This window comes from Cygnus olor, chromosome 8 (assembly GCF_009769625.2).
Source record: "Cygnus olor isolate bCygOlo1 chromosome 8, bCygOlo1.pri.v2, whole genome shotgun sequence".
Taxonomy (NCBI): Eukaryota; Metazoa; Chordata; class Aves; order Anseriformes; family Anatidae; genus Cygnus; species Cygnus olor.
The window spans coordinates 2,626,964-2,640,284 of record NC_049176.1 but is presented as its reverse complement, the minus strand read 5'-3'; the positions used below and the strand labels follow the sequence as shown (position 1 = coordinate 2,640,284).

The window sequence follows — 13,321 nt, the reverse complement described above, 5'->3', positions numbered from 1 at the left end:
AAGCAATGTAACATCAGATCCAAGGCAGATTCTGTTACCATGGCTTTAATGGTGGGCCCTTGCCTCATTTTTAAATGACTGGTATGTACTTGCAAAGCATATAACCCAAAAACAGAGTTGACAGTTTAAGTATATGATGGGAGAATAACAAACAAGCGTAACAAACAGATGGGCCAGCCAGTCTGTTACAATGTAGTTCAACTGCAGGTCTGGCTGTGTGCGGGGGGAGCTCCTTAGTCAATCTTAATTGCCATAGCTCCATTGACTTTGGTATTTACAGTAGCTTTATTTATATGATGATGATTAATTTCTTCTGTGACTGAGGGGAAAAAATAAAACCTTTTACATCCTATAATATTATGATCATTTCAGCTTTATAATGAATGTACCCACTGACAGTGATATAGGTTCTCTGCTGTCAATAAGTGTGAAATGACAAGTGTGCATATATATACAATCTCATCGTCAGTATTTGACAAGCTTTAAAAAATGTTTTGGCTATAGAAGCTATCAATATAGGTGTTGAGGCATGTGGGAGGGATCCTTCAAGTTTTTGTAATGTTTGAAGCAGGAACTTGCTGTGTGGGCTAAAAAGACTTTCTGTCCTCCTCTCTTTCTCCGTGAGTCCAGCCAGGTGGAAATCACGCATTCCAAGTAAGCTGTTGTGGTTGTAGTCCAGCTAACTGCAGGTACTTCTGCAGGAAGGTTGAATGCAGTTCAGCCAAAACTTTCCATGGTAAGAGATGATTCTGCAGTTAGAATAAAATCTTGGATGTGTAGGCGCTACCACAAAAAAAGTGATAATTGGTACAAACTTGAGGAAGGAGCTCTGCTGCACATAATGTTTAAAACAAAGAAAAGATAAGCAAAAAAATACCCAGATCACCAACAAAACCCCAAATCTTTTACTTTGATGCTCATTTGTGTAAGAAGTAGACAGTTCCACAAGCACCATGACATATATCTTTTGAATATCTGACTGTGCATGGGGTAAATAGCACCCAGAACAATACAGTGATTTTATGTTAAGCATATGTTTCAGTCTTCCATGAAAGTTTTCCTGTGTGAGACTTCAAATATAATATATGGGGGGGGGGGGCGGAGGAATGTAAAAAACAGTATGTGATAATTAAGACAAATGCCTTTCATACGCACTTTTACAAATCTTTTATGAGGTTGACTGGCATTACGGATGCTAACAGTAGGTAAAGAACAGAATGGTAGAAGAACTGATTTTGGAGGAAACAAAAACAAAACTTAAATTTTTGAATCTGTTTGAAATCCACAATTTTAGGCATGAGATCAGAGTCTTATTTTATTTCCAATCCAGTCTTATTTTGTGTGAGAGTGTTTCTTTTAAATGTGGTGTATCTTCTATAGCAGTAGTCATTTTCAGTGGAAATAACATGGTTTACATTGGACAAAGCTTGTCATAAAGGGTTAACTTCCAGAAGGAATCTGTTTTAACTCAAAGATTTCTGATCAAATTGACTCCACTTGATCTGATGTAGTGATCTAATATGGCCTTGATTAAATTAGAAAATAATGATGCAGGCTGTTTGTCCTATTGACAATTGCTATCTTAAGCTAGGGTGGCAGCAAAATAATGTCTTGTCCATATTTTGCAGGGTCCTTGGATTGGAATTAATTTCTCCTGTTCATTTCAACCTTGACAAGGCAATAGCTATGGCGATTGTGAAGTTTGCTATTTCTGAAATGGTGAAATAATCTTCTGAAATTTGCTCAGAACAGTTCAAGACAGATGACTAGCTTGCCATCAACCTAGAATTTTAGCAAGGACATAGGGATACACTCAGAGGTTGATCATATTACCTGAGCATCACTTCTCCAGTCAACTATCAAGGCTGTGGCTCGTTTCTATCCATTATCTTACATCAGCAGTAGAGAGTTACAGCCACATGCAATACCCGAAAGTGGAAGTCAGAAAACAGCAGCTGAAAAGGTCCTGGGTACAAATCAGCTCTGTAGCAAGGTAGGGAGGATAAATTTACTTGAATTCTCCTATAGGAAACTTAGTCAAGCTTTTGCCCTTTTTTACTCACTAGAAGCTACAGAGCAAAAAGGGTAATGGCCTAAAATGAGAAGTCAAGTTATCATGTGTAACTGAGTATAACATAAGGTAATAATGATTATTCTCTTATATCTGCATTTCTCTACCTTGGTGAAAGGGCAGATATAGACTTATTCGGGTTACTGATGAATAAATATTGGTTGGTTGACATTCCAACTTCCAATAAGAAAATATCCACAGTAGAAGTCTGTGTGGTTTTGTGTTTGTGTGTATATACACAGGTGCATGTGTTTATACACATATACCTTCCTAGCAAGCTCTATCTCTTATGATTAATGGGAGCCAAATGTGCACATTAGAGTGGATCCTTATGGCTTTTTGTGCATCTTAACATTTTAGTGGGTCTGGTTAAAAGGTTATGAGAAGTAATTAAATACTAATTGACAACTATTATTGAAATGTGCATTCACAGCATGTAAGAACACAAATTCTAACACAGTAAGCTGCCTTTGATAGTGTATTAACTCCTATCTGATAAGGAGTTGATGTTTTTCAACAACTGGGAGATGACAAAGTTGTTGTAGGGCTTTAGTAAAGGAAGCATTGGGCCTGGTATTGCTTTACAAGCTTCCTTGGAGTTTTGGGGCCTTTGTCGTAATGTTTCCACCCCAAGCACTCCCTTATTTTACAGCAATTGTTTATACAATGTAAAGCACCAGAGAACCATTTTTTCTTAACAATATGTCATTGCTTGACTTGGCTTAAACAAAATATTAAGGTTGCTTATCTGTGTTTATTAGTGTTGAAGGCTGTCAAATACTGTATAAAATCCAAGATAGGTAGAGGTCTGTTGTACTGAGTACTGTAAAGACCTGGAGAAAAGTATAGCCTCTTTTCAGAAAATGACTTTCAGGTTGCAGCCTTTAAACTGTTTAAATATTTCAGAAGGAGCAATACACACTTTTTACTGCGTGGCCACAGATGCTGAAGTTGCAGGACAGTGTAAATCAATTGCAAATAGGTGGAACTCTCTATGGGAAGCAACTCGGGCATGCAAAGAGCTTGGTGAAATGTGTGGAGTCCTGTTTAGTATTGACATAGAGCACTATTGGAGGGAGAAAAATATCTTAATGGCAGTCCAGTATGTATTTAAGTAACATGAAGAATCAAATTGTAATTTTTGTGTAGAATAATAACTCTAGATGAGAAGATGTTTGTTAAGATAATGCTAACATGCTCTGACACAGCTAAACAACTAGTGTGACTTGTAAATTGTCATCTCTGTGCAATCAGTCTCCTTTGGGAATGTTATGCATTTATATATATGCTAGGGAGAAGGAAAATGCTCACATTAGGAAATCGTGCAAGGTGGCAACTGTGAGTTCACCGTTAAAACTAAGATTTCTCTGGTAAATGTGCCTACTGAGTTGACTTTCTATGGGACTAGCATATAGTACCAAGTAGCTGCTGTTTTTTCTTTTTTTAGTGCTCATCTCATCAGTACTTAATAGTTGTGCAATGATTGTCAAAGACTTTTGTTTGGTCACAGGGCACAGCTGAAGGCTTTAAAACAATACTAACCTAGCCTAAAGCTGCTGTTGCTGGTCATTGGGCATTGCCAAGTAGGGTTGAGATTTCAGCCATGATAGGGATGGATGTATTGAAAAGTCAAAGGACTAATTGCAGTTTCTTAAAAGAATATCAGTAGTTCAGTGTCCCTTTAGGAAATTACAAACCTGTTCTTTTGAACTACTAAATAAGAAAAATCTAAACACTATCAGTTTTTGTTTCAGGGATGTTAATTTGGTGGTAGTTTTTCTTGACAGAATAGTAATCATTTAAGCAAATAGCTGATTTATTTGTCAAATGTTCGTTTCATGAGCCATTTGAAAAACTGTCAAAGTTGAAACCAGCTATGCTGCAACTATAGAGACTGGTAGTAAATACTAGAGTTTTTCTAAATAATTCAAAAGGCCAGTTTTTACCTTGTTTATTTTTTTAAATCTAATGTTGTTGCTCCTGCCATTGCTGGAAAAATTGAAATACTAATAGCTCAGTGAATACACTTTGAGTTGTCTATTTTAGAAACTGACTCTTCTCTCACTGCATGCTTCCCTTTAAAACCAAGCACAGAAGTAGTTACTTTTACATGGTCATAAGCTATGCAGTAAGTCACCATCTCTAATAACTGAATGGAGAAGTATACGCTGTTGCCAGAAGTTAGGTATGTAGTAAGCCTTTTCTCTAATGGCTTTGTAGTCTGATTTCTTGGAGACTTAGAAACCTCTGCAAGGGGAAGTGAGGGTTGCAAGGCCAGCTGGAACAAGAGCCAGCTGGTTGGAATCAACAGGGACTTTCACATCCCAGGAGAACTCAATATCATTGTCATACTTCTGCTGCACAATGAACTGGTTCTGAACCAGGTCTCACTTGATAGGCAGACCTGACCCTTGTCAGAAACCTGTTGGATGTAGAAGATAAAAATAACACAGTGTATTGGGCCTCACTGCAAATGATTTGATCCTCCAAAACAAAGCTTGTTTTATGCTCTTCTTATCCCAGAGGTTTCGAAAATAGCAGCCTTTGCTTTTAACACCCAGGATTGAAGGAGACAAATGTCACACCCCTGGCACCACAATAGGATGTGTCATTGTAAACTCAATTATTCCAAAATTTAAGATTCTGTAGTGAATTTCATTTTTTGTCCATAAAGAATAATCTGGTCTGATGTAACTGAACAGCTATTCAGTTTCTCTAAAATGATCTCCAGCATACTCTTCCTGTAAAGTACCGTAGATGTAGGGAGGAAGAAGGTGAATGCCCCCAAGTCCCATCTTTATCTGAGATCTCTAAGAGCTTTTCTCCAGGGAAGACTCACATTAAATGTATATATGTTTTACCTTATAAATGCTGGGATTGTCTGACTATTCTACTTAGCTAAGGTCCAGCAACATGTGAAGCACATTAGGGGACTGAAAAGAATGAGGTGCCTGTGGAGAAAAGGCTCTTGGATCAGTGCAAACCCAGGTCATTGACTTAGCAGTTCTCAAGCTTAGTAATAAATATTGGATTTGTCTACAGATGTCATCACTGGAGAGTGAAGAAAAAAGCCAGATTTTTCTATCGCCTAAAATATCCTAAAGAAACATTTGGTGGCATTTAAAAAGGAAAACATTATGCTGTGCCAGAAACAAGTTTTACTTTTTAATATTTCTTTGAATTGCATGATAGTGATTATCAAAAGACGTTTGTGGTGTGAAAATGTGGGTTCTTTTTGCTTAATTTTTTCCCCAAGATAATCATGTTGAAACTTGTAGTCCTTGCTACATTAAAAATAAAATTATAAAGCAGTTTAGGGAGACAAGCTTTTGTTTACACTGCCACAGATGGCTGGAATAAATTAGTGGTCTCACTAAAGAACAGTTCATCTTAGTTTAAAATGCATTTGGACACTTATCAAAGCTCACATGGTGGCCATTTTGTTATTTATTCATCTATTTGTGCTTTACAATTCCATGCCCAAAGGCTGTCTGAGTAAGGTCAGGGTTTTCCCCCCTAACAGAATTAATAATTATGTATATCCTATGCTTAAGAACATTTGTATTCCTGTACTGTACCATACCCTGGGTTATTCTGTGTAGCTACCCTTTCTGAAGAGCACTGTCCAATTGTAATAGGGCAGATTAGTAAAGCAAAATAATTACTGTGAATGTTTTAAGCTGAACATTTTTGCTAAATTGATAAGGAAATGCATGAAGTTGTAATTGTATGTCCCCCAATACCAAAATACTGCTATTTAGGAGAGGTAGTGGAAGCAAGACTTCTCAAATTAACTTTTGAATGCCAATCCCAATGGATTGGATTAGGATGAAGGAGGGCGAAGGGTGACAGAGTTGGTCTATGGCTCTTACAGACCTTTCAGAAAACAGCACAGTAAAACTTTTGCCTCTCACACTCCAGCTTCACATAGTAGATGCACTTGTTTCTTCCTTGACACAGTAGAGTGAAGACATGCAGCAGATGTCTTCAGGGTTGATGAACCTGACACTGGAATCAGTGGAGCTCTTTCTTTCAACTTTACGCTAATAGTGATTTGGAAGCAATCAAACTCACATCTGAGTTGCTGTAGGGAGTCTTCAGAGGAAGCCTGTCATCTTCATGGCATTTTGTTAATTTAATTTCTCTTGGACCATTTGCATATGGGATATATCATCTTTAGACTGCTGAACATGGAAGTTGACAAGCCAGACAGAGTGGAAGCAAATAACCGAGGTGTAAATCCGTGCACTGTCATAGATGCTCAAAGAAGGTATAAGACAGCAACTTGGGCTCACTACAGGCTTTCTCAAATCCCATGAATTTGAGAGACAAACCCCCTAAAGTGTGATGAGCAATCTGGGTTGCGAAATCAGGCATACAGGTGTCGGTGGATGTTAGCTATGAGACTGTAACCATCACTCTTCATGTGCAATGAGATGAGACTGGGCCTGCAGTAAAAATCATGTGTGATTGAAGACAGTACAGTGGTTCTAAGTTACCAACTGCACAGCAAATTATAGTCTGGAATATCCTGTCTTTCTAACACTTGAACTGATGTGAATTAGGGGCATTTTTTGAGGAAAAAGTGGGAAATTACTTGTATGATATGTCAGTACACTGAGACCTCTAGGCTCACTAATAGATCACTGCCAGAATTTGAATGCTGAACTTTCAGAGCTACAGTTTAGCCTTTAAACTCGCAGATTAACTACTGCAGTGGCTGGAGGAGGAGAGGAACCTCTTGTTTTAGATTGCAGGCTGTGTTCCTGGAACCATTCGAGTCTGAAGGGCATGGCCTTGTTCACTGCTGGCTGCTCTGCCCTTCCAGCAAAACAGCCATTCCCCACACCAGGAGGTTGCTGCTGTGGTAGCAGTGACTGCCTGAAGGCTTTTTGAGAAAGTTCACGTGCAATTATTTCTTTGGCATGTGAACAACTTTTACCTGAAGAGCGCAAGGAACAAAAGGTTTATGGCAATTTTCAAAAGCCTATAACTCAATCAGGCATCAACAGCATTTCATGTCAGAAGTGAAAGTTAGGTCTTCAGCACCTATGCTTTTTCTGATGCATTCAAAGCCCTGCTGGGGGAGGGGAAGGGGAAAACAGAGTCTTAGCACTCCAGGAAAAAGCCCGAGCTATATTAGGCTGTGTAACACTTTGCAAAATTTCTTATAACTTCTGCTTTAGGAAAGTGGGAATACTTGTATTCTGATGGATGTTGTGCATGCCTCCATTTTTCTGCTCATTTATTTCCTGAAACAAAGTTCAGCTGTATAGATGCTCAGTGCTGATAAGAGCATTATTTGCCACAGTTGCGAATCCAGAGATCACAAGAGTGATCCAAGGGAAGGCCAGCCTTCCAGAGCTGCTGGGGGGAGCTGGCACCTGCAGCAGCCTGACACAGGCTGGCTGCCTGCCATGGCTTACAGATAGGCCAGGAGATATGTGTGGGAGGGTATACAAGAACTACAAAATGTGAGGTTAGGCAGGTGTATGGATAGATCTCCAAATCCATTTCTCTAACCCTGTACTTACTGGCAAATAACCCCTGCTTCATTTGGAGGGGGAAAAAGCTACTTCTATGACATTTAAATGTTACTGTTCAACAGGGCAGCAATCTTACAGGTGTCAGGTCCACTTGACTTGGTACGTAACGTGGGAGTAATGGAGGACTTATAACCTGCAGAGCTAAAGAGAAAATGGCTGTGATATCTTTCCAAAGAAGTGGAGGCTTCTCAAAAGGGTGTTATTCATAACAGCTGAAAACCTGGCAGGGCATAGGATAACTAGAGTCCAGTGGCTGCTGCTAGTCTCTTCTAATATAGCTGTGTATTTAGAACAAATGTATGCAAACGTGAGCTGTAGACAGTTGGACACAAAGTGGTGTATTTCCTATATCTGAAAATATTCTTCATGAAAATGACTCATGGGCCTAATACACTTGTATAGCTGCCCATATACTGCTGTAGGTCAGGAGCAAACACACTGAGGAAGCTAGCTAGTACCAGAGATCACTGAGCCACTCAGCAAAGTTGATATTAATGAAATGTTACAAATAAGTGCTCAGCAATGCAGGGGACACTGCTTCTGATTTTCTTGCCAACAGTTTAACTACTTTGCATGGGTGATTGTAATCAGCAGGAATTGTTACATGATAGTGCTGGAAGAGACTTGAGGAAAGAGCTCTCACTTGAGACACAAAAGACCACAACCTTACTTCTCCACATCTTACAAGGTAAACAGTCTCCACTGGGCATCTCAAAAGTGCTCATTTATGGAGATAGAAAGAAAAAAATATAATTAGGAAAAAGAAAATCCACGCTCTTCTGAGAAAGGCATTCTCTCAAGAGACCTGAAAGAAAGAGGAAAGGCAAAGCTGTCTTCTGTTGCACCCAAAGGGACATGAGTGTCAAAGCTACTTATACCTTTTCAGTCTTCTTTTTTTATAAAGCAAATAAGAATGGAAAACTCTTTAAAAAAAATCCTTTTCATACTATAATAAAGAGGGGTAGGTTTGAGAGCTAACCGGATAAAATGAGCATTGTAAAAAAGCACGCTGAGGGCCAGATCCGTAATTCTCTTTGGAGAAGGGGGAGAGAGAATTCAAGAAATTGCTTGACCTGCAAATAAGAAAATCAAAGACTGGTTGTAATTGAAACTCCTGTATTCTTGTGAAATGGAGAGAAAAGCTGTAAAGTACTTTTGGGGATCATAGGTAGGGCTACCTGAAAGTGCTGTCTAGAAACTGATGCTGTGATCTGCTGAGTGTTTTTGTTTTCCCAAAGGGAGAACACTTGCTTTTGCTGTCCTAAGGTAGCAAAGACAGACTTCTTTGTATATATGTTGCAGTGGGAATGTTTGTTTCAAAGATATGGTAAATATTGTCTTTGTGGTGTTAAACAATCATTCTCTGAGAGAGAGGAGACTTCAGAGAGCGCAGCACCTGGCTGCCGCCCTTTGGGGCGCTCCCTCTGGCAGGGAAGCAGGGGGGCTGAGGGAAGGTTGAGGTTCCCCTGAGGAGCTTCGGGGACAACCTGGGTCAGCACCGCCACCGAGGGGGCAGGTTTGTGCCCCATGCCAAAAAGCGCCCTGCCTCCGCACCCGGGTCGCCTTGAGGAACTGAGTCCCCGAGCGGTGCTGCTGGCCGTGGCGCTGGCTCGCGGCGTTTTCAAGCCTCCTCAAGGAGGAGGCCCTGGGGATAAACTACTGGCAGGAGACTAGCGGCGTCTCCGCTTCGCTTCCGAGGGCGGCAGGGCTGTGCCTGGGGGCCGAGCCCTGGTACGTGGCGGCCGGGCCGGGCCGGGCCGGGCCGGGGCTACGGGCCCGCGGCGCGTTCCCCTCAGGCCGCTCCGTGACCCCCCCGGGCGGCCCCGGCCCGGTCCCGGCGGGGGGCGCCCGCCCACTTGGGCGTTGCAGGCCGAGCTGGCGGCTCCGCCTCCTCCCGCGCTCTGCTCCACTCCGGGACTGCGGGGAGCCGGGGGAAGGCGGTGGCGGTGCGGACACCATGGCTCGGGTGCTGAGCCGGGACCCGGTGGACATTGAGGTACCCACTCGTCCCGCCGGGACGTGCGGCTGGCGGGGAGGGGGCTCAGCCCGGCGGCGGCGCCCGGCAAAGTTTTGGCTGCGGCGGCCGGGGGCTCCACGCCGCCGTGCCCCGAGGGCAGCCCCGGCACCGGGCAGCCTTGGCCCTTGTCCGGGGGCGGTGTCCCCTCCGGGAGCCGCTTGGGGCTGCGAGAGGCTCCCAGGCGTCGCCCCGGAGAGGGGCGTGTGGGGGCGGTGTCTCCCCTCCTCCTCGCCGCCCACGGGCCTCCCTTCCCCTCCCCATCCCTCCCCTCCAGCTCGGCCGAGCCCCGTGTCCCCGGGACGGGGTCAGGCCCAGCCCCGCCGCCCGGGCAGGGTCCCAGCGGGGCGGAGCAGCTCGGGGGATGCTGAGGAGGCTTCGGGGGGCCCCAGCTGGGCGCAGGGGGCGGCCTCGGCTTCGCCCCCCGGCAGCGCCCTCGCTGCCAGCGGCTGTTAGCGCCCCCGGCCCTGGGGCTTTTGGCCAGGCTCAGCAGTGACCGCTGTCACCTGCGCTGTGCCGCTGCCACGGCCGGCGGTGACACGGGGCGGCTTCGGCCCGGCCCTGCCCGGCTCTAAGTTTCAGCGGCTTTGGGGAGCCCAGGAGGACCAAGTGGCAGTGCACCGACTCATCTCGAGGTTTCTCTCCAGCCCGACACAACTTGTTGCCGTGGCATGCCGTGCAGGTTGAAGCTCCAGGTCTGGGGGAGCAGCCGCAGCTCACGGAGGGACCGGCACACTCAGCAGTGGGCTGACTCCTGTCAGCAGTTCGTGTGCCCGCTTCCTGTCCTAACCGAGCTGCTCCTCAAACCGTGACTAATGGCCGGAAATGGTCTTACAGACACTGACAAAACTGAACCGTGGAACGGACGGGAAGAACAAACTTGTCCAAGTCCTCCTGGAAATTAGGGAGGCACTGTGTCAGGCAATGGGTACTGTCTGTTTTATCGGCTCAGGGTTTTCAGGGTGGCAGACCTGGGATTTTTCTTTAAGTGTTGAAGTTCATTTTTTATTACAAAAGTTTGATTTCAACAGTAAAGGCTTTTGAGTACTTTGCTCATTTATTTATTTTTTTAACACGCTATTTCTGGGAGTATTGTTTTGCATTTGTAGGTAAGTATGACTCATCCGAAGAACAATGTGGTGTTGTGGGGCCACGTGTTGGTAGTAGCAGCAGCACTACGTGATAGGGAAGGTGGATTTTGAAACAGATTAGTGTTTACATTGTTCTCAGGTTGCAAATGCAAACTTTCCTCAGTATCTTCCTGTGTCACTTTTGTTTGCAATGCTCATTGAAATTAGCAAGAAAATAAAGGCAGGCTGCTTCTAACGAAATATATTGTCATTTCCCCATCTGTTTGACTAAATTTAGTCACTATGATTTGTCTCCCAGATGAATATATCAATAATTACTGATAGTCTAATTGCAGCTTCCCCCACCCTCCCCCATTTGACTTCTTTTGGGGAAAAAAAGAATGTAGTGTATTTTCCATTGAAATGTATTTTATTTTTATATTTGAAGTAGGGAAAGTGCATATTAGCTAAGCCTATCTCACTGTAGAGAAATAATTTTCATAAAATCCTCTGTTCAGTTTTTATACTGCAGCCAAGAAAGTGACCAAAACATTCAAGTTATGCTCCTAGGGCTCGCATAGATGCACTTCCCTGCTCAACAACCAGATTTCTAAGAATATTTATCTCAATGGTTGGCCTCTCACACAACATAGTTCATATAATTAAAAGATTAAATGTGACCTTTGGAGTGCTGATTCTGCTTTATAATTCATTTAGATAGCTAATGCCATATGAAAAACTGATGTCATTGGTTAAAAGGGAGCCAAGAATCTGTGCTAGGATCTGCTAAAATCACAGCCAGTTCTCAAGTTTAAAAAAAAAAATATCCAGGAAGTTGTCCCCAAGGAATCTCATCCGCCATGGTTGGCTTAGCCGTAGCACTGTCTTACTAAAGGAGATGAAAAAAATCACACAGATGCTAATGTTCTAAAAGTCTACTTCTGCATTGAGGGGAACTAGGAGCTTTTGAGATTAAATATAAGGTCTTTTCCAGGAAATGTTAGTTAAAACACAAACAATGAACAGACAAACTCACAAAACCCAAACACTTTATTTTTTTTTGTCGGTATTTAAATACTCCAGATATTATTTACCAACCTCATACATATACGTCTTTCAAGAATACTCTGGGAAAGAAATCCTTTCTTTTTTTTATTAATCAATTTCTTTAATATGAATGTATGTAAACCATTCATAATTATTTCTCTTGGAAACTTTAGGGTTTTTTAAAGAATTAAAGTGTCAGATCAAGTACTCAAGAATTAATGAATCGCTAAACTGTGAAATGTTGAATAGAATCTTAATTCATTTGAATCTTAATTTGGTTTCTTGAGTTCACGCAAGATGACACAACTGTGTATGTTCTTCTGACTGCATTCCCATAAAAGTCCAGAACCGTCAAAATAACTAGCGTTTTGAGATCAGTCCCAGACATTTTAGAGCAGAGTGCATAGCAATATCCCCCTGGGTAATAACCACCTGCTCTGCTTGCATGGCTGGCAGGCTTCAGTGTCTCTGTGGTCCCTTTGGTCCCCTCATCTGGTGATGGTTGGTTGCTGGCTACCTTCCTACATCTTTGTCAACTGCTGCACAGACAGAAAGAGTAAGGAGGACTGCCAGCCTCCCTTGGAGAGGGCTGCTTTTCACCAGAGTAGAAATAACTTTGCCACACTGTCATCACAAACCTAGAACACCAACAGGAAATTTAGCACTTTTTGTTTGAAAAGTTGTTATAGAATTCATCCATGTAGCTTTATTTGGTTTTATGTTTGAGCTGACATTTGCTGTAATTCTTGCTTTAATGACCACCACCTTCTCTGTGGTGGTGTAGTCTGTAGGTACAAATGAGTTGTTGTTGCTCATTATGGACAAAAGCTGTAGAAAATACATCAGCTTTGGCGTGAAACGGATGGTTTCTTCAGGGCCAGACCATGCCTGGTGGGTGCTGACTTTAGGAAGGACACAGGCAGCTTCAGGAGTTCCTGAGTGCGCTGCAGGCATATTCATGTAGGTTTTAGTTTGGTCAGCAGCAAGGTGAAGGCCGCTGATGAAGGTGGAACGAGACTGTGGCCTGTTCGGGCCTATTGCTGAGGGCAGCACGCCTCAGCTCTGGTACACTGGGGAAGAAGACTTTATTTAAGCAACGTGGCTACTGTAGGTTGTAAACGTAGCAGATTTGACAGCAGTGAAGGTTCTTTCTCTGGGATATTTACCTTAGTGAGTGCTGGAAAGCATGGGCTATGAGAGCAAGTTAGGCAAGTTTCTCTTGTCAGGTTTATTTTTCTCCCAGTACAAATGAACTGAGTGAAAAGGCTGCATGTAGCAAAGGTGTGAAGGTACAGCTGAGAGCTAAGCCTGGTGTCCTGGGAGGTAGGGCAAGGACAGAAAAATATAGTGCTTTAAAAAAAAAAAAAAAGGAAACCTTCTGTAAGATAGGGAATCCTACTAGTCAACATGGCTCTGAAAACTGTCAGGAAAAGGTTCTGTGAATAAATAGCTGAAGCTAGCTTTCTTTCATCTAGGCCAAACTTTTATTTAAAAAGCTTCAACTGTTACAGTCTCTCTCTGTGTTAGATACCCACTATTTGTTTGAAGTTCCATAATGAAGTTTTAATGTGCA

At 42.8% G+C, this 13,321-nt stretch overlaps 1 protein-coding gene across 2 annotated transcripts in view; it reads left to right on the top strand.

The window, feature by feature from the left end:
* The window catches only part of DPYD (dihydropyrimidine dehydrogenase), a 354,038-nt gene that overhangs the window by 4,140 nt on the left and 336,577 nt on the right, over positions 1-13,321 (top strand). The window contains exon 1 of one of the 2 annotated variants that reach the window (XM_040566230.1): positions 9,451-9,613. The exons of the other annotated variant lie outside the window; for it this stretch is intronic. Coding sequence (XP_040422164.1) covers positions 9,575-9,613 — 39 coding nt within the window. The 5' untranslated portion in view covers positions 9,451-9,574. Of the gene's footprint in view, positions 1-9,450; positions 9,614-13,321 lie in introns of those variants that run through there. 2 annotated transcript variants of the gene reach the window in all.